This window comes from Stegodyphus dumicola, chromosome X1 (assembly GCF_044657685.1).
Source record: "Stegodyphus dumicola isolate Sdum_Otavi_A_Nest chromosome X1, ASM4465768v1".
Classification (NCBI taxonomy): Eukaryota; Metazoa; Arthropoda; class Arachnida; order Araneae; family Eresidae; genus Stegodyphus; species Stegodyphus dumicola.
In genome coordinates this window covers 234,943,297-234,965,711 of record NC_140780.1, presented here as the reverse complement: position 1 = coordinate 234,965,711, position 22,415 = coordinate 234,943,297, and the positions used below count along the sequence as shown (strand labels likewise).

The following is a 22,415-nucleotide window of genomic DNA, read 5'->3' as shown; positions in this document are numbered from 1 at the left end:
GCAGTAATGTGAGAAATTGTCCAGATTGATCTTAAGCCCCATTTCATTAGGTGCAATAGTTATGTTGATTGAGTCAACACAATCACCAGATTTAACATCCATTAATTTTTGCTGGAGGTACATTAAAAACATGGTCAATGAAGAGATCTAGTGGTCCGACTGTCAGTTACTTCTCGAAATCTGTGTGAAATGCATTTGAAGTCTTTGCTAATATATGGCAATTCATGTCCTCCTGTGAATCTTGTATTACGGTTAGTAACTGCATTTTTGAGTACCTTTTGTAAAAAGTTTATTTAAAATGGTTCTTTTGATTTTAACCTGCCTTTCTTGTTTGTGGTTTCTTTATGTGATGACAATTACTCATGCCATATCTATGAATAATCTTACTTTTGTCAGATATTTGTGTCATCCTGTATATTATAGTGTCAAAACAGTAACAGATTTAGACATCTACCTGATGTTTAGTGTTAAAATAGTTGTAGAATAAACCACATTCGAACATGGATAAAGATTATACGCATTGTTCCTTTCTGTTTATCAAAAAAAGGGGGGAGCGATACAAGAATTCATTACCACCAGGATTTGGCAATTGGGTCCCCTAATCCCAATCACCCTGTAAAAGGGGGAGTGTATGAAGTATTTTTATCCTTTCTTTCCACCTTTGACATGGAAAAAACGTACAATAGAATTTCGCGGCATGGAACTCTTCATGACCTTCACAGCACTAGGCTGTGAGGTAATTTACCCATCTTCATTCAAAACTCTCTGAAGGACCCCACTTTCCAAGTTAAGATTGGTTCGTTGCTCTCTCAAGTATTTGTACAACAAAAAAAAGTTACTCCAAGGTTTGGCCCTCAGTGTCACTTTTTTCAGCCTGAAAATTAATTTCAGTTTAAGAGAACTTCCTCCCACAGTGCATGGTTCCCTGTATGTTGATGATCTATTGTCATGGTCAAGATATGAGATACATTGAGAGACAGCTGCAAATTACTCTAAACAGAATCATAAAGTGGTCCAACAACAATGGCTTTAAATTTTCTAGCCAGAAGACCATCTGCATGCATTTCTGTCGCAAAAGAAATCTACATCCTGATTCAGAGCTTTTCTTCCGCATATCTTAAATTTAAAGGAAAAATGCACTAAAGCTCTCAACATGCTGAAAGTCCTTGCCAATACTTTCATGGGGAGCAGACCGTTGTTGTATGCTCCACATTTATAGAGCTTTAATACGTTCCAAACTTGAGTATGGCTGTGTTAACTATGGATCAGCAAGACCTGTGCTACTGAAATCAGTCCAGCATCAAGCGCTATGTATTTTTTGTGTGGCTTTCAGAACATTTCCAGTCCAAAGTTTATATGTCATCTGTTTTGAACCATCTCTGGAATTCAGACGCAAGCAATTGTCCATCGAACTTCATTATAAAGTAATGTCACAGGCCGAACATCTTGTCTGACTTATGACATCTGATCAGTACTGGCGTCTTTACCAAGCTCGTCATTCATGTATCCCACCTTTTGATCTTCATATTCACTCACTGATTGAAGAATTCAACCTAAATGATCTGCATCTCAAAAGCTTTGACCTTTTCGGTATTGCTCCCTGGCAAGAAGTGAATATTCACCTACTTAACATTTTTGGAGAACTTAAGAAGAGCAGTACCAATGATGTCCAATATCAACAAAATTTCCTGGAGCATAGAAACAGTTTTTCCAACTATAGAGCAATTTTTACTCATGACTCAAAGAATCATGTCAGGGCAGCTTTTGTTTGTGATAAAGAAATCAAGAGTAGTAAACTTCATAAGGCTGCATCTGTCTTTACTGCAGAAACTTTTGCCATTTTGAATTCCTTAATCTTTATTTCTAAGCAGAATAGCAGAAAGTTCATCTACTCTGACTCTCTGAGTGCTCTTGATTCTATAAATACAAATACTGGCCACCCTTTGGTCTTAGAAATTTTAAAAGCAAACCTCCATTTGAGAAACCCAGATTATTCTATTGCGTACTGCTGGGTTCCTAGACATGCTGGCATCAAAGGCAATGAACTTGCCGACGTCGCAGCAAAATCTGCTAATGTTACCACTGAAAATGATGTCCCTTTTACAGACATACGGAATTACATCAGATCAAAGATCTTGTTCAGGTGGCAAGAACTCTGGGAATGCCAGACTCTGAATAAATTAAGGCAGGTAAAGCCCAATTTGGAGTATTGGGAGCCGAGAGGGAATTAAAAGGAGGATGTACTCCTGACTCGCCTATGAATTGGTTACTGCAGGCTGACACATCAGTATCTCTTGAAAGGAGATAATGAGCCTTTTTATGGCACTTGCAATGTTCCCATATCAGTCAATCGCATTTTAACCTGCTGTCTTACTTTTAGTCAAAAATGTGATTATCATTTTAACTATCATTTAAGTCACAGCTATACCTGTTTGTGAGAGTGTACATCTGCCATTTAATGAGGTCTCGCTGCTCTTTATCACATATAGCATTAAACATTGGTTGAATATTTGAAGTCTGACTTGATTACTTGGTTGATATTCGGCACGGAAGACAATATCTTACTAAGCTTTTTCTATGTTGTATAGTACAGTGAAGCCTTGGTTCAGATTTTACTCATTTCTTAAGTTCATTCATCATCTGAAATGTTTGTAGACCAAAACTGTTTTCCTCATAGGAATTAAAAATAGATTAATCTGTTCTTAGATTAGTGTTTCTTTAAAATTTACTACTATTACACAACAGAGAACTATTTACACAAGTTCATAACACAAAAATAGTGGGCATCATTAAATCAAATACAAAATAATAATGGCAATAAAAATAAAACTTAACATTAAAAGGGCAAATTAGGCAAAAATTAATCTATATGGATATGCTGGAAAGTGGATAGTATAAATGGAAGATGATAAAGAGAAAAGGAAGAGATGTTATTGTTTGGAGTAGAAGTCTCTTAAAAAACTGGTAACTGCCATTCTGGGGCATCTTTTATGTTGTCATTATTACTTAATACCATTTGACTTTGCTTGAAACTCACTGTGCCTCTATTTAACTTAAAACATGTCCAGTGTAGTTTATTTTTGTCTTAATTTTAAAATGTTTCTAAAGATGTGGTAGTGTTATTGAAAATGCTTTGCTATAGTTTGATATTGCTTTATCTCAGTGATGTCATTCCATGAGGTTTTGCACCTCATCCATTTTACACAAATTTTGTGGATCAAAGAACTACAATAATCTGTGATCTCCCCTTAAAGACAGTTCCACAATTGCCTTTTGTTGCTGCCTCTGAGAATGATTCATATCTCTCTCATGGTATTAATTTTTATGATCCTTTGGTAACTTTATGTCCTAGTTGTAAATGTGAAGCCCATTTGCCTTGAAACATAATGTTTGTATATAGATTTAAAAAAAAAAAAAAAAAAAAAAAAAAAAAAACTTTTATTATCACTAAAAATATCCCTGCAACATAGTAGGGCCATAATTTCTTAAAGGCTGATTCAAAATCCTTAGAGTCATCTTGTTGCGAGGTTTTATTAATGAAAGTTAAGTAATGACAAATATTAAAATGATGTAGCCAGAAGATATTTTAATTCTTTGTCATTGGTTATTTCAAAACGTCTTGTTCCACTCTGTAGCTTACTTTTCTCTTTTGCTTAAATGTTTGTGCTCAGAATTAAAAAATGTAAAATCTCAAGCCTTGATGTGTTCTGTCAGTTTCATTAATCCATTGATTCTTGAATAATTAGTCTGAAATTACAGTATTGAGGTTTTGTTAAAGTTTTACTGTAATTTTTATTGAAAGAATTCTTCCACTGTGTAGTGAAAATGATTTTTCTACATTAGAGTTTGTATGTTCAATAGAAGTTCTTAGGTATTTTTAAATGATTTTTAGACCTTAAGTCCTTAATTTCTGCCAAATTTTGTAAAATGTTCTTAAATTTACTCATTCTGTCATTTTCTTTTTCTTTTTTTTTTTTTTAAACGACTGCCATTCTGAATTAATAATCAGCATTTTGGAGGAATTTTATTGATGATTTATTGACAAATGCATCTTTCATGGGTTATCTATTGAATTAGTTCATACTACTTGTATAGGGTGATATTTGAGTTTTGGGTACAAGACCTTACCTCTATCGAAATACGTCACTAAATTATTATGATATTTTTTAATGAAGAGTTTGTAACATACTACATCAAAAACGAAATTTGGATTCACAGATTTGCAAATTGTTTGAGGATTTTTTATTTTTACGAATGCAGTAACATTTTACGAACATATTAAATATAAATAAAATAATAATGTATTAAAGGAATAGTATTAAGAATAAAACATTTTCATTTTCTGATCTTTTAAAGTGTGGTTACTTTCAGATTCTGATGAATTGGGACTATTTTAATTCTGGAAAATAAACAAGATAATAAATGCATGTATATTTTGCTAGTACAGAGATGGTAGGGATGTAAGATTTTAGACCTTATACCTTGGAAAGCTTTGGGTAATTACCACCAGGATTTGGGGCTCTTAACCAGGGATAGTTACTAGCAGGGAATAAGATCAACCTTTTATTTACCTGTTAAGTATTTAGTTTATAAATTTAAAAAGGCAACATTTACTTTTTTTAAATTTATGAAGCACACTGAAATAATCTGAATTTAAATAAATGCATGTATATTTTTGAGGTTGTAAAAGGGTGGAATGCTCTAGAGCATTTAATAGTACGAGTATTGAGAACAAATATGAAATGATATATGGTCCCAGCCAGCAGCAGATCCAATTTTCTACAATTTTTAGAATTTAGTGACCACTGACTTTTGAAGAATTTGAAGGTTAGGTTTATAGACATATGATTCCTTAAAACATATGTCTATAAACAGAATTAAAAATGTATTAAAAATGTCTTATGATTCCTTAAAATATAACAGAATTAAAAATGTATTAAAAATGTCTTTAAATATAACAAAAAGAAATCAACACATGGGATTTTTAGGAAGTTTGTGGTGAATTTATTTTATGGAGAATTTTTGAAAGAAAAGTGAAAATGGAATTACTTGAATTTTCTACTTTTTATCTTAGAAATCGTTCTTTTAACATGTTTCCCTTTCTTGTCTCCTTCCCGCCCCCTTAGAGACAGGCATGGAAAGTTGCAAAAATGGTTCTTATCTTGTCACATAGATTGACATGTATCTGTAGAAAGGAAATTTCTTTTAGTAAAGAATTTGAAAACTGACAAATTAAGATTCATCTTGTGGCTAAGTGCGCCGTACACAGGATGAGTTAGGCGTTTGCCACCTGGTGCAGTCTGTGTGTGTTATGTATCATAAATTCTGCTGACTGTTTATTCCCTAAATTCTAAAATTTTGGCTTTTATTGCCATCACAAAATTTTATTGCTTATTCCTTCACTAAATTCTAAAAATTCTAGAAAATTGGATCTGCTGGCTGCCAGGACCATATATCATTTCATATTTGTTCTCAATATTCATATTATTAAAGAAACTAAATTAGCAGTTTCTTATGTGCATTCTAAATGCATGAAGTTTTAGAATAGAAATCTGAAATGAAGGGGAAACTTGTTGAGAAGAAATTGATTACTTGAAGAAAATTGTAACGCATTGATTGCATAAAAGAATATTGTTGAAACATTTAATATACTAGAAGCAGAAGAGGCAAGGGGGGATACTGATTTGCTTATTGAAGCAAATAAACTTTAAAAAGATGCTAAAAGATGCTCTAAAGAGAAATTGATACGTATTAACTAAAGTTTCTGGAAAATTTTCAAATTAAGAAGAGACAATTTTGGTGTGTATTGTTGTTACAAAAGATGTTTTATAGCTTTTAAGGTATAACTATCCTATTATTTAGTATCTGCATCAGGAATTAAATTTGTAATTATCTGTTATTTTGAAGTGTAAAATATTCTTAGATTGCGATTTTAATAGCGTTTATTTTAACAAATATTTCATAACAATATTTTACAGTTACCATATAAAATAAATTACCATATAAATGTAAGAGTATCTTAACGAGTTATCTGTTATTTTAAAGTGTAAAATATTCTTAGACTGTGATTTTAATAGTGCTTTTTTAACAAATATTTCTTAACAATATTTTACAGTTACCATATAAATGTTAAGAGTATCTAACTATGTAATTTAATTATTTATAACTTTACCCCTTGGAGTTCTCTGTCCACATTAAAAAAGCTATTGCCTTTCACTAATCTTTTATTGTAAATGCAAGATATGACATAAAAATGTAAAACTCAGCATAAAACATTATTCCTTGCAGCTAGTACGACCTAAAGCAGTACAAAACCACTGAAATGGTGCTGGTTCTTTGCTGGCTTATTGTAACTAAACTTAAATTTTTATATTTAATTCTCATCGTTTATAAATCTGGAAAATACATTGCTTTCATTAGAATGTGAAGAACTGAGATTTTTATTTTGAGAATGTTTTCGATATGAATAACTAGAATTTTTAATTCCATTAAAAGTTATTACTGATTTTACAAAATTTAATCACTGAGAAACTCTTGTTAACGAAAGAAACTTCACATTTAATGAATCGGAATTTTATTTGTACGCAATAACTAAACAGAAAGACGATTTAAGACGTGAAGGCAGGATATCGATCCTAAAAAATTAAGATAAATCCTGACTGATTTAAATTAGGAAGCTATTTTACCCGGAATCATGTAGCAACATAAAATCATTAGTTGAAAACAAATATAATTAATCAGAGATGTTTATTGGTCAAGTCTTGTAGTAATTATACTTACCATGATTTATGCCTTGAATAATAAACATCTTTGATAAGTTTAAGTAATATATCTTATTTTTGACATACGTTGCCAAATAATAACAAATACTCATGTTTGAAAAAACACTAAGCTTGCAATGATTTAAATAAGTTTTTGTAATTATGAGACATTAATTGCATAGAGATAATTATATATTATTTTGCATTCTAAATGGCAAATATCAAACCTCTGATAGATGTCTGATATAGATCTAAATAGCAAATCTCTGATCTCTACAGGGAATTTTATAACATGATTTAGCAATATTATGTGGAATGCAAATGTAACAAATCCTAAACTGCGATATTGAACACAACAAATGAAAAACACAATTATCATTGCATTATTACTGTCGAATAAAACATACGATCCATCCTTCCTGTACGATCCATAGTTTACGAGAAAAATACGAAAAACAAAGTAAGACGTCACTGCCGGTGCAAGAAAAAACACTTTATTGAACATATCAACAGCAGTATATGCAGATGTTAAAGTGTTCGCCGAGCATGTCGAGGCATGCTAAAAAGTACAGTACAAAAGAAAGTTAAATGTCACCATTCTTCTTTAAAGGTATGTGAGACAGAAGTGTAAAATATTAATGTTGTAAGGAATTTTGTAGTTTAATGCTAATTACTTGATAAATTTTATAAAGCTGGTTTAGTCTTGAATTTGTTTTATAATTATGTTAAATATTAGATCATGTATAATAAAAATCCATCCTACTTACTGGTTTCTTGTATTCTTGAAATAATATTACAAAAGTGGAGTTTAGGCGTAGTTGCTTTAATTTATTCAATTCTGATTTTCTTTTAATAACCTGTTTTTTAATTGATGGTCCTTAAAAGTACTTAATTTTCATGTGCAGAAATATGTTCAAATTGTGTAAATTAATCCTTTAAAAAATCGTGAAACGTTTATCTGATCTTAAAACTGGTTACTTCTCTCCGAGTCTAGAACTTTTATAATCTTTTAAAGTTTGTGTTTAAAAAAATAGTAAACGTAAATACCCCTGTAGTTTTAATTGGGAATAGTTTCCTAACTTGCTAACCTAATAGAGATGGAAATTAAGATTTGTATCCTAGTTTTATGTAAAAGTTTAAGCAAGGTTTAATTTCTGATACTAAAAGTATCATGTTCCAAATTGAGGCTATTAAGAAAAGTAAAAGGGTCTGACCAGTGTCTTTTTTTTTTTTTTTTTTTTTTTTTTTTTTTTTTTTATGAAGAGAGAAAAATGTAAAATATAAATTTTAAAAGGGTGTTAAAGTAAAATGCTGTGAACATAAATTATTATGGGATTAGTTTTCAGTATATTCAGTATTTCTCTTGGTAAGCATCCTTTGCTTTTTCATTTGCTTTTGTTTCTTTTTTTCAATATTTTTGTTCATTGTATTAATTTAGACTTTTAGGCTTTCTCAGAATTGAAATATTTTGTTCAGTTATCCACCCAAAGTAGGAATTTATGTAAAAGATTTTTGGAAAGCCAGAATTACCTTTCCTAAAATATGGTAACCATAAACATAGCATAACTTCAGCCTTTTCTCCCCAAAAAATGACACATGCTTTCTTCTGCTAGCGTTAACATCAGTGTCTTCAAATGCTGAAAAATTGAATTTAAGGGCTGTTTGTAAGATGCAAAAAATGTTAAACATCTAATTACAGAAAGTTGAATATAAATGAATAAAACTCTCCTTATAACTTAAGGTAAACACTTTTAATGTAAATTTTTTGCAGTGAAATGGAAGTTTTCCCTTATTTTCATCCGGTCCCATTCTCCAAAATGTTGACCTTCTACAGAACTGAGCCTTTTACTCTTGAAGCCTTCTACTCTGGCGTACCAGCAAGAGCAAAAATAAGTAAGACCTTTAACATTTTTTAAGACAGAGAAATTCCATGTCTGATTATTTCTTTCTATTACTTTTCCCTAATATTTTACAGAGACAGGGATATTGACATTGCAGCAGAACTGCAGGGCTTTATGCTGATTATAACTTACTGTGTGTATTCTTTTACTATATAGTTTAGCTAATACTGTGGGCAGCAAAATAAGCAAGCATAAAATGTATTCTTATGTGTCATTATAGAGCTTTCTGTAATTTTCTGTTTTTATACGTTTGTGTTTATTTTGATTTAGGTGTCAAATTGTCATTTGGCAGTGAATGTTGAACTTTTTCTTAAAGAGATAATTGTATATGCATAAACACAGGATCAACCAAAAGTTTGAGACACACAGTTTTTAAAAAAGTAGTGAAAGAAGGTGTGCTGAGTTTTTGATGTTGAAAAACTCGGCATTTATTTTTACATAAAAGAAAATAATTTTTGTGTCAAATTACATGTAAAATACATAAAAATGGAAAAAAAAATGTGTATATTGACAATGTTCACTAGCAACTGAGTCATTATGTTAACTGAACACTTGTAGTTCAACTGAACTTCAGATCCGAGCGAAGGATCTGGCTGCATGGGGCTTTTCATGTGTGATGTGAATGCAAGTCAATTTTCCTCAATAAGCCATGTACAAAGGTACTGCTCTCCATAGGCAGAGTTTTTTAGTCTCTAAAGTGTGTTTTTGCTGCAATCTGATAAAATATTTCATTGCAGAATCGTTGTGCATAAAATCGGACTTTGTAATAAATGACTAATATTTCATTGAAGGTCCCTTGTTTTTAATCATCTTTGTATTTTTTTATATTATAAGGTATTTCTCCTGCCTTCCTAGTGTGCCTTCGTGGTATAGCAGTTCTGCACACTGGCCCGGTATTCCAGAGGTCCGTGGTTCGATTCCTGGCAAAGGCGATTGCTCATTTTTTCGTCTTATCTGCTTCCAAAAAATACCTAATGTCTGTATAGTGGCGCGTAAACTAAAAGTGTGTTGGATGATGATTCTCCTCACCCAGGATTTGGCGATTGGGTCCCCTAAACTCCAGTCGCCGTATAAAAGGGGGGGTATATAAGGTATTTCTCCTGCCTTCCTAGCGTGCCTTCGTGGTGTAGTTGCTGCAATCTAGCGTGCCTTCGTGGTGTAGTTGCTGCAATCTGATAAAATATTTCATTACAGAATCATTGTGCATAAATGGGACTTTGTAATAAATGACTTTAATATTTCATTGAAGGCCCCTTATTTTTTATCATCTCTTTGTATTTTTTCTGTATGTTCTGTATGTTCGATTCCTGGCAAAGGCGATTGTTCATTTTTTCGTCTTGCCTACTTGCAAAAAATATCTAATGTCTGTACAGTGGCCCCTAAACTAAAAGTGTGTTGGATGATGATTCTCCTCACCCAGAATTTGGCAATTGGGTCCCCTAGAACTCCAGTCGCCCTATATAAGGTATTTCTCCCGCCTTCCTAGCACGCCTTCGTGGTGTAGTGGCTGCAATGGCGCCTAAACTAAAAGTGTGTTGGATGATGATTCTTCTCACCCAGGATTTGGTGATTGGATCCCCTAAAACTCCAGTCGCCCTATAAGAGGGAGGGAGTATATAAGGTATTTCTTCTGCCTTCCTAGCGTGCCTTCGTGGTGTAGTGGTTCTGCACTCTGGGCGGGTATTCCAGAGGTCCGTGGTTCGATTCCTGAGGAAGGCGTTTGCTTATTTTTCATCTCTCAGGCTTTTCCAATTAACCTAATGTCTCTACAAGACATTAACTCCATAAGTATTTCGAAATATCACTCCATTTTTCTCCTATAAATGTCAGTATTATTTATCTTTGCTTTTTAGTTGTTGCTTTTAACTTCTCATTTGGGCTTTAGTCAGACAGCTCAACATGGTACTAGAATGATGTTTTTGTGTTTAGCCCTCTAACTGTAACGGCCTTATATATATATATATATATATTTGAATATTTTTTGGTGATATCTCTAAGAAAGTATATATATATATATATATGCATATTAAAATATGTCGAAGAAACTAGGACAATAACTAGGACAAAAGTACATAAATCCATACAAGGAGAATTTTTACATTAAAATCAAGAATATAATTTAGTATATTAGTTCTATGAAATTTGGCGAAAACCCTGGCCGGTCAGAGGTTTAAAAAAGTGTTGCACAACTAAAGTAGCTAGTAAATGAATGATTTTGAAAAATGCATCCATCATTCATATTGTATATGTTTTGAAAGCAATCCAGTGCATCATTAAGAGGAACTTGCTTGTACCATTACACTTCTTCTATTTTAGATTGTCGGTAAAACATTCTACTATTTAAGATCTTAAAGAATTCAGTGTCTCATGCATCATGTAGCATCTGATTTGAATTTGATTGTTTTTGATTTTGGTAAAGTACTCTAGGCTTAGGGGAAGTAAGATTTTTAGGAGGATTTTCTTTAAGAACCTGCCATCAGAAGAGTCATCATACTTCTGTGTGCTTGAAAATAGCATGTTTTGCAACGTTTTAGTTGTTTACGAGCTTTTGTGAGTGCAAAGCTCTGTTTTTGAGTTTTTTTTAACTGAGAATAGGTATCTTGATATAGGGTTTGTCCATGTAATTGAAAATTTTCAGTTATTGAACTGATTTAAATATAGTTATTGGTATTTATTTCAGCTGAAATATCAATTATTTAGCAATTGGACTTTTTTGATTAAGCAGTAGCTTCTGTAATGCATTGAGTTTTTCCTGCATTCATTTTTGCTACATTCTAGTCAATCAAAGTATGCACCAAATATTCTTGTTTATGTGGAACGTTTTAGCGGTTTATATGCTGAATATGCATGTACATTAAATTAATTTCTAGTTGTTCCTTTTCATGTGGCTGCAAATTATAAGATTTAACCAAGTACTTCTATGTTACAATAATGAAAAATGCATTACATGCTGGTTTCAGTTTTGTCAACTGGCAAAAGAATTTATTGTAAGTTATTTGCAAAAAAATTATTGTACATGCAAGAACAAAAGAGATGCGTAGTGTGATTTTTGTGTGGAGAACGCTAGGCAGCTGAAACTTTAAATTATAAAAATCAAATTTACATTTATACTGTATCAAAATAAGCTAATTAGATTAGTGATATTCATGTTCCATGATAAAATCAAAATAATAGTGCATCTTAAAACTTAAGGCAGCTCCTTTGTTAATATGTATAATAGGAATATGAATTAAAAAAATTGCTTTTGATGCAATTTTTTTATAGGTAGAGTTGAAATATATAAAAACAAGCATGGTTGTTAGTAGGTTATTTAATACAGTTGTCTTTCAGAAGTCACACAGATGATGAAATTTGCATCTATTTTTAGAAACATAGGTGAATTTGAGTAGCTGAAAATCATTGCAGATGCAGTTAGTTAGCAGTTTTGAAATATGGTACAGCTAATCGTGTTTAACTGTCTGGACATATGAGAACTAGGCAGTCACTGAAGGTACTAGCATTTTAATGGGTTTTAGGGGGCTCATTTAAAAGCTGGGCCAAAGTGTTTATGGCATAATTTTTTATGATATTTGTGTTTCTGTGGCTGAAAAAAGATGGACGGGATATAATGAACGTTAATGTACCATCTGTCATACTGAAGCAGGACAGTCAACTCAAAGGTGCCTTTTTTTTAATTTGCTGTTAATAATTCGGTAATTTCTCAAATGTGAGAAGTATTCAAAACAGATCAAAAATTGTTTAGAGATTTGGGCCTGGTTAACCAAGGTTACTTCTCCTTTTGAATTTAGGTATATTACTGCAAGAATGAAGTAGAATTGATCAACAAACTTCACAACTGTTACTTCGATCAGCAAACTTCACAACTGTTACTTCAGTGATTGCAATGCCCCTTGTTGAAACAATATATGCCAGTACTGTGTGTGGAAGCCTTCAGATGAAGCTGAATATCAAATGTTTTTGTTCTATTCTTTGCACAATCCAGAATGGCAAGGTTAAGGTAGTGTTGTCAACATCTCTGTTGGGATGCTTCTGATTCGTGCAGTGCCCTGTTAGGTTTGAGTGAGGATTTTTCCTGGATTCAGATGTCTAAGGGTCTGGAGAGAATATTCGTACATGGAATCAGGCCTATATCATCATTGAGATTCATGCATTCAGAGATGTCAACATCAAGTTGTCAGCTGGAATTTTAATGAGATGTAACACCCAGGTTCATATCTTTAGAAAGTTTTCTTCGACTTCTACGTATAACATAGCTGAAGTTCTACAATAAGTGCTGCACCATTTAGTTACGATTTTCTCTTAGTGGATGATAATGTTTCACCGTCAAATTAGCACCATTAGTGATTGTAGTGTAAAAGCAGTATGTAGTGACTGCATTGTTCCACTAACCATGATTCCGTTGAAAGTCTTTTGAGATGCTTCTGGATATTCTGTCTCTGTAAGTTTTCCTTCTCCAGCCCGTCTCGGACAATTGGAAACTGCCCTAATAGAGGAAGGGCCGTTGTAGTGGTCGATCACCCTATGAAAGCATGGACAATTGCTGAAAAGCTTATTTGAAGGTCATACCTGATTAATGCAAGTTTTGTTTGTTTTTAGCTTTAGGCATAAGTTTGTTAATGACTCAAATGTAATGTCATTATGTAATTTACAAAAATTAAATATTATTTTCATCTTTGTACTTAATGCTTGTTTTTTATATGCATAAACACATTTACAAAATGTGCAATTTAGAATTAATCAAAGCTTTTTTATCTTTGTTGATATCATGGTCGCATGCTTAAGTTTTGAAAACCAATTTAATTTCCCCTAATTTAAAGGATTGCATGATCAGTTTGTGGAAACATTAATAATACTAGATATAAATGTAAATGAAAATGCAGTTTTGTGAAAAGTGAAATTAAAAACCATTAACTCCTTACAAACTGAGCCTTTTACTCTTGAAGCTTCCTATCCTGCCTGTGAATTTCCGGTTGGAGAACTGAAAATAGGTAAGACCTTTTTTAAAACTTTTTATAGACCCACAAAATTCCATATGGTTTTTTTTTTTTTTTTTTTCCTTCCTTCTGTGTGTTACTTTAGCTTAATATTTTACAGAGATATTGACATTGTTCCAAAACTGCAGGTCATAATTCATATATTTCTAGTTTTTGGTCTAGTTGTCTGCCTCATTATGCTGATTATAACTTACTATGCTGAAATGGTGAATGTATTCTTTCTTGATAGATACTTGTAACTTATTGTGCTGAAACAGTGAATGTATTCGGTTGATATATACTTTAACTGAAAAGTTGTGGGCAGTAAAATGTGCAAGCATAAAATATATTCTTATGTAAGTGTTGACATTATGCTCTCAATATTTTTTAAAGTTTTTGTGCATTTAGTTTTGTTGTGTTTATATTTTGTTTTGGCATCAAATTGATCATTTGTGTAAAGCTAAACTTTTCTTTTTTGGAAGGAAGGTAATTGTTAAGTGGATTGTAAATAGCATACACAAAGGATCAGTCAAAAGTTTGGGACAAAGAAAGATAAAAAAAAAAATGTGTGCAAAACAATGCTCTCTTTCTTCTTCCCCCCTTTTAAGTAAAGACCATAGTATTTATTTTTACAAGAAGAAAATGATCTTTAGACTGTATTATGTATTACTTGTGAAGCGCATAAATGTTGATCATTTTTCTCTGTTAATGATGATTATTCAGCAGCTGAGCAATTACAACCACTGAACACTGCTAAGTTTGACTTGTATTCAAGTCTTGGCAAATGGATTGGGTACATATGAGTTTTCTTATGTAATTGTGAATTCAGGCCAATTTTCCTCAAAAAGACTTACTTGTTTTGCCATTAACCGATAAAATATTTCATTGCAGAATCTTTATGCATAAAACAAGACTTTTTAATAAACAATATTAATATTTCATTCAGGATCCCCTGTTATTATTTATCTTTGTACAGGTGTTTTTTTGTGTCACTCACTTTCTCTTAATATGAACTTGCATGAGTTGTTTCCCCCCCCCCTTTATTTGCATTATTTCTCTTGTGCTGCTTTTACTTTCTCATTTTGGCATCATTCAGTCAGCCAGTTATGACAACCGTGGTAGTAAACTAACATTTTTGTCCTTAAAAAATAGTGTACAACCTAAGTAATATCAAGAAATGAATGATTTTGGAAAATACAGCCATCACTTATATTGTGTATGTATGAATGCTCTTTTGAAGTTATGTTTTGAAATCGATCTGTAATGAATGTAGTGCATCATTATGAATCCAAGACTTTTGCAAGGAAAATATACCATTACTCTCCTGTGTTACTTTGGTGATATGTTCTTTCATTTAAGATCTTCGAGAATTCAGTGTTATCCACATCATATAGCATCTGATTAAAATTTTGATTGTTTTAGATTATGGCAAAGCACTGTTAAAGTTTTTGTGAAGGATTTTCTTAAACCAGTTAGCATCAGACAAATTCTTAAACTTCTTTTTACTTAAAAATAGCATGTTTTGCAAGTTCTTACTTGTTTACCAGCTTTTTTAAATGCATATCTCAGTTTTTGGACTGAGAATTCATATCATATATAGTTTTAATCCAGGTAAATGAAAATTTTCAGTTGTTGGACTGATTTGAACATTTATTTCAACTGCAATATCAATTCTTTGGTAGCAACATATCTTTTAAAGTAAGCAGTGGCTTGTATTATGCATTTTTGATAATAATTTCAAGATAGTAGTGTGTCTGAAAGCTGCTCCTTTGTGAATATGTATATAGAAATGTAAGTTAAAAAAAAATTGCTTTTGATACACATTAAGCTGTAATAGATTTGGAAATGCACACTGGTCATCAAAAATAAGGGACACCGACAGAAATGAAACGTATGTTACTTAAAAATTATTAGTAGAAATTTGTACAAAAGCATTAGTTAACATAAATTACATTGTTTGGCTGTTGATTATTCCCAAAATATTGAAATCAAGTTTATGGAAATTAGAAAATGATAGAAACATTAAGTCACCTAATGTGGGAAAATATTTTCTTCAATATCATGTATGGTCACCTTGGATAGATAGCTTGATTTGACAGACTCGTGTCTTGATTTCAAAGACTTTCCCAAAGTGTTGATCAAGTCTTGTAGAATTGCACACCAATCTTCTAAAAGTGCACTTTTTAAGCCTTTAAACTGCAGTTGCGGAATCGGGATATTTCATGGACAAAGGAAGGCAATTTATGTATTCCTTCCCCTTTCCAAATCAAAACACGTCTAGAATCATTGTTCAAAGTATATCGTAAGAACTATATCGTTCAGAACTCGTAAACAATACTCTGGCTCTGTTGTCTTGGCTTCTTGAACATGATGGTGGCACTGGTTTAAATGGGCCCCTTTGGAAGCTGAAGTCAGTGGGACACAAAGCTTAGTATTCTCCCATACAGTTACATCTTATTAAGCCTCACTGCAGCAGTAAAAGTTGGAGTTCTCTGGCAGTCTTAAGCTCTAAAACCAAATCTCTCATAGTCACTTCACGGATTCTTCAGTCCAACAAAAACAGAAAATGATAGAAACATTAAGTCACAATTCTGATGCAATTGTTGCTCTTGGTCACCCTTGACCATGCTGTCTATTAATTGATTCAGTGCTTAAAAACTGGCTCTAAACTCTTGATGTAACACTTTGAGAGATATTCGAATCTTGTATGACCTCCATTTGTGTTTACTTTCCATTTATTCTACCAGTTATTTGCCACCTCTGACCTTCACTTAAATAATGCCTTTGAGCCGTAATTGCTGAATTCTGATCACTCTCAGAAACCACGTCACTGAATTTGCTTATTCGCTGAGGTGCAGTTTTGTGTTCAGTTGTATTTAATTAACATAAATAATTACAGCATTGGTCATAGTTGCAGCATTATTTTAGGGAGCATAAGCATACTTTTTCTCGTTATCCTTCAGTTTGATGAATGATGTATAAAAGCAAGCATGCTACTTAGCAGCAGTTGAAGGATATTTAAGTTCTTTTCATTAGAGCAAAAGGATTGAATGATCAAATTATGGAAACATAAGTAATACTAGGTATAAATTAAAATTGAAGTGCAGTTTTATGAAAAATGAAAATAAAAACTTTAAACTCTATATGAATTGAGCCTCTTGAAGCAGGTTTAGCAGTTGGGGTGCCAAAAATAAGTAAGCCTTTTTTTTACACTTTCCTAGACTCGGAAATTCCGCATGTCTGTTATTTTAACTTAGTATATTACAAAGATAGGGTCTTTGTAATATACTAAGTTACATGATACGTTCTGTTATTTTAACTTAGTATATTACAAAGATAGGGGATATTTACTTTTCAGCAAAACTGCATGGTGTAATGCAGGTATTTCTTAGTTCAGAGCTGTCTGTCTCATTTTTCTGATTATAACTTGCTGTGCTGAAATCAGTAATTGTATTCTTTGTATACATATAAACTTTAGGTGAGAAGTTGTGAGCAATAGAATGAGCAAGTATAAAATGTATTCTTATGTAGGTGTCATTATAAAGCCTTCAGTAATGGTGTCATTACCGTTCTCCCTTCAGTAATTTTCTGTGAAGTTTCCGTGCATTTTGTTTTAGTGTGTTTATGTTTGAAGTATAAAATTGGTCATTTGAGAGTAAAAGCAAAACTTCTTTTTTTGAAACAATAAATGTAAGTAAGGTGATTTGCACGCACACAGTCTCAGCCAAAAGTATTAGAAAAAAATATTTTGTATGAAATAAATACGGCTTGTGTTGGTTGTGTCAGCCTACGTTGAAAATTTACGACAAGTTATTAGTTGAGAAACATTTTCTCAAACTCGTGCAAAACCAAAGAAAGATGTAGTTTGCTATTTGTGTTAGTTACAGTAGGTAGCTAAGACTTCAAAATATAAAAACCAAATGTATTTCAAAACAAGCTAAATGGAAAGGTGATATTCATATTGTATGATAAAGTCAAATAATAATGTGTCCTAAAAAACCTGAGGCTGCTCCTTTGTAACAGAAAAGGTGGAGTTGGAAATATACAAAAGTAAGCATACAAGTTAGCAGCATTTGAAAGGTATTTAATAATTTTCCCTCATTAGAGCAAAAGGATTGAGTGATCAGTGCAAACATGGAGAATACTAGATGTAAGTTAAAAGGGAAATTCAGTTTTTTGAAAAGTGTAATCAGAAACTATGAACTTCTTATGAGTAAACAAAATGCAAAATACATATCCTAAATTTTTTAAGCCACAGCCAGTTTTAAAATATATAAGTAACATCTAGAAGATAATGTGATTATTAAATGAAAGCTAAAAAAAATCAAAAATCAGTAAAGGCAAAAGTGTGAAATTACACATGTAATGGGAGACAATTTTCCTGGATCATGGCCATGTAATAACTCACCACCTAAGTGACTATTGTATGACAGAGCTACTTTTAGCATTGATGTACTGGAATATCTGAATATAGAAACACATAAATGAGAGAAAGTGTGTCACTATAATCATTTTCCCATTGATTTCTTTCTGAGAGTTCTCACTTGCAGTGTGATACTGAGTAGTTGTTGTGAACTTGGCATATGTATACTTTGTCATAATATATTGCTTTCATTTCTATTTAACTTCCAGCATCTCCAGATCACATTCTCAGACAATGTTATTAGACAATTATTAATATAATTTTAGATGATGTACCTTTACAGTTCATGTTAGATATTTTCAATCATCTTAAAGAGAATGTTTTAAACAAGCAATTATGAGTTGAAAGGAGCGAGTTTATTATCTCATAACCTGTAGTTTGAAATTTGAAAGCATTCTGAAATTACCTATTTTAGAAAATGTTTGCTGCGCAAGTATAAAATACTTGCCTAGAATACATCTAAATAGTGAGATATACAGCAGGTATATTATGAATATACTTGCAGTACCTCACTTCTTGTAGAAGAGATTTTAATTACAAGAAGTAAGCATTATTGTAACAGCTGTGGAAGGAATATGTGACATTGTTGTGCCAAGATTTTTAACACTGTCAACAGTCGCGGCTTGCAGTTGTTGCACAATCCTTCAAAAAGATGGGAACAGAATTTGTGCCTGATGGAAGATTTTTAAGGGATATTCTGTGATTTAGAGTAGTTAAGTCATCATATTTATTACTGTGGATTGCTGTTATGATTTTTTTTTTCTTTCCTGTCTGTAAGCTGATTGTTTTTAAAAGATGTTAAAATAATATAACTAAGATAAAATTAATTTTTGAATGTATAATAATTATTAAATACACAGGTTCAGCTAAACTTTTGGCATTTTTTATACAAGGAATATGTATTTTGGTTTCCAAAATTTACATAATATTTTAGCTGGATTGATTATATTTGCCATGTATTTCAGCAAAATAATTTTAAGGTACTCCCCTTCCTTTTGTCCATTCTGTAATTAAAAGTTATATAATGTGGGTTGTAAGGTTCATAAATTATACCAAGTGCAGTGCATGAACTTAGGTTCTTGTATCGAATTAATTAATCCATTAAGATTTAATTTTTCATTTCCCTGTAACTTTTTAATGTTGGAAAAAGAAGTTGGCTTTGTTTTTAAGAAATTTATGTATTAATATGATCAGGGGATTTGGGGTTGTCAATTTTGAGATTTTTAAATAAGGTTTTGTAGAAAAAGTAGTTGCAGGGTAGTAACCGTTAAAAAAAAAAAAAAAAAAAAAAAAAAAAAAAAAGGATGTTTTGTTTGTTGCAAACTGTTTTTAATTGTATAAAACTGCTCAGAAAGTTGTAGTTATGAGTTATGTTTGCAAACGACATAATTTCAAGTGTATTTAGTAATGCATGATAAATAGAGAGGCACGTTTCGAGCGTGGAGGAAGAAAGGAGAGGACAGGCCCTAAAAAAATGTCTTCTGTGCTCAGACTTAATACCTCTCACTGGTACTAAAAGCATTCTATCATTTACCATTGGGGAATGTAAGTTTAGTATAGTTTGAAGGTGTTAAAAAAATTGCACCTTAATAAATGTACATAATAAAAGTATTGTACAATTTCGAATGATTTCATTCTGAACAGAATAAAATGTTTTTACTTTTCACATGTTTATAATAATTTTAAACTGAATGAGAAATCTCCGTAAATTTTGTTAACTGCATTATAAATGTGAAGATAATCTTAATTTTCTGATCTGATTAGCAAGTAAAAAAATAAATAAATAAATCAAAAGGTTTTTATGTTATTTCTTTTGTTTATGAAAGCTAGTTTTTAAAAGCCATTTTAAAATTAAGGAGCTTTTTTTAGCTTTGAGATATTTTTGAGTAAAAATCATGTTTGCAATATAGTTCAGGGATAACCAAACTTCAAGACGATGGGAGCCACATTATAGATTTTATAAACGTTCGAGAGGCGCAAGTCCAAATTTATATCGTTTAAAAAATAATGAGACAGGTTTTGAATATAACAAACTTTTGGTTATTTGAGTAAATTACAAATCATTATTTAAAAAGAGCAATTTTTTAAAAATTAATTAGCAGTCTTTTAAGGAGGATGAATTAAATGATACATGCCAATGCACACTGTAGAGAAACTGTTATTTAAGAAAGAATATTTATTTAAAAGTAAGCTATTAACTTGTTTAGGCTTCTGCTTGAAAAGTAAATTTATTTCTGCATGCAGTTAACATTAGAGCCAATATACTGGCATCATTCGAATCTTTGGATCCTATCCTAAGAAATCGTTAAACATTTTTCGAAAAACTTTGGAATAACTATTATAACACACACACAAAAAAGATTGCAATTTCAATGGTATTTGAGTAATCAGTAACTCTCATGGTGGCCCTGACCGATATAGTATTTTAGCGTGGCATCCAATGGAATCTGCCAAAATTTTTTAGTAATTGGCGTAATGCATATCATTGAAAATTCTCGAAACTATCTCCTGAATCGCCCCAATAATTTTGGACATAAGTAACGAAGTTCATGCGCATCATTGAAAATTCTCGAAACTATTTCTCAAATCATCCTGATAATTTTGGACATTGAGAACGAATTTCATGCGCATCATTGAAAATTCTTGAAACTATCTCTTGAATTGTCTAGATAACTTTGGACATGGATAACAAAGTTCATGTGCATCAATGAAAATTCTCGAAACCACCTCTTGAATCGTTACAATAATTCTGGACATACGTTACCTATTGCTAATAAATCTAATAGTTCATGCCGGGCTATATAAATGCTTCGTCGAGCACATATTCCATTCGTCTACCAGCCTAACTTTTCAACCTGTTTAATTTTGAACTGTCTTTCAAATACATGGCAAATCAAAACTAATGTTACGGAAAGAAAACATACCTGTCACTACTATAACGAATTTATTTCACAAACGCAGATATACCATGAATGTGTAACTCTTCATATTTCTATTAGACATGCACAGTTGTTCGATGTGGAGGCCTTTTGTAACACTTCAGATGTCTGTTCAATAGTTTAGTTCCTAAGCTCTTGCCAAATAGGTGAATGGATCCACCATATTCTAACTGCTGTATCCATAAAGGCAGTCAAACAGCGTATCGTCTTGAATCGTCGTGGTGCGCAATGAACTGGAGGTTAATCTATTAGCACTATCCTCATCTTCAGGGCAGATGTTTTTATTTTATTCTGCTTTATAATTCCTTACTAAATGTAGTATTTCATCTCGATGTACTCCGTCTTTGATATGATTTAAATCAAATCCCTCGTCATTATAAATATCACGAATACACATCAAAGTTTTCTGGTTGCAATTTTCTAATTTTGGCTATGCGCAATGTATGCTTTACGCATACCCATATTGAAAAAAATGTTTGATAAAGTAAACAAATAAATATTAAGCCTTTTTTTGTAAATTTTGATACCCTTTAGATCATAATTGCTCTTTATTTCATAAATAACAGTTTAATATTTTTAATTATATAATATCTGCATGCCATCTTACCAGATTTAAATTGATGATCTATAATCCGGAAAAACCGATAATCGGGAATCGCTGAAGTCCCGACGAGTCCGGATTACAGACTGTGTACTGTAGTTGAATGTTTTACTTCTGATACTAGAATCTTTTTCTTAACATGTTTATCTTCCCTTTATTTTCTCTACTTTTCACTAGACACAAGCATGGAAAATATCAAAAATGCTTCTGATCTTATCACATGGGCATGCATTATAGAAAGGGATTTTTTTATTAATAAAGAAATTGAAACTGACAATTTAAAAGATTCATCTAATATGTCGTAATGCATCATACTGGCACTAGGCATTTCCCCACCTGATGCAATCTCTGTGGATCCTAAATTTTGCTGCGTAGTGCCTTTTTGAATTCTGCTTCCAATGTCTGCTCTAAATTGTAAAAGTTTTGCCATTTCAAGATTTTGTTGCTTGGTGTGTCGCTAAATTCTAAAAGTTCTGCCACATCAGCTCTGTAACTGGCCTTTACCATATATATCATATTTCTTCTGAATGTTCATGTTACTAAAAAAAATAAAATTAGCCGCTTTTCTATACATTTTAAATGCATTTAGTGTTTTTTAGAATGACAGAAATCCTTAAATCCAAAAATTCTAAAATGAAAAGGAAACATGTTGAAGAAAGAAACTGAATATATAAAGAAAATTATTCTTGAAAGATATGTGCAGTTATTATTACGTAAATTACCCAGTTGTTTATGATTTCAGCTGTTACTATAATTCCTCATTTCTGTAATTTCTTTCTATAATTACTATAATTTCCTATATGATATATGAGAAAAT

General features: G+C 31.8%; 1 protein-coding gene across 2 annotated transcripts in view; it reads left to right on the top strand.

Moving 5' to 3' along the window:
* Hsp110 (heat shock protein 70Cb) overlaps positions 1-22,415 on the top strand; it is a 98,247-nt gene that overhangs the window by 52,305 nt on the left and 23,527 nt on the right. Inside the window, exons 10-11 of one of the 2 annotated variants that reach the window (XM_085807149.1) lie at positions 8,533-8,654; positions 13,606-13,650. In XM_085807149.1, coding sequence (XP_085663275.1) covers positions 8,533-8,654; positions 13,606-13,650 — 167 coding nt within the window. The remainder of the gene's footprint in view (positions 1-8,532; positions 8,655-13,605; positions 13,651-22,415) is intronic. The other variant, XM_085807150.1, reaches the window with a different exon arrangement.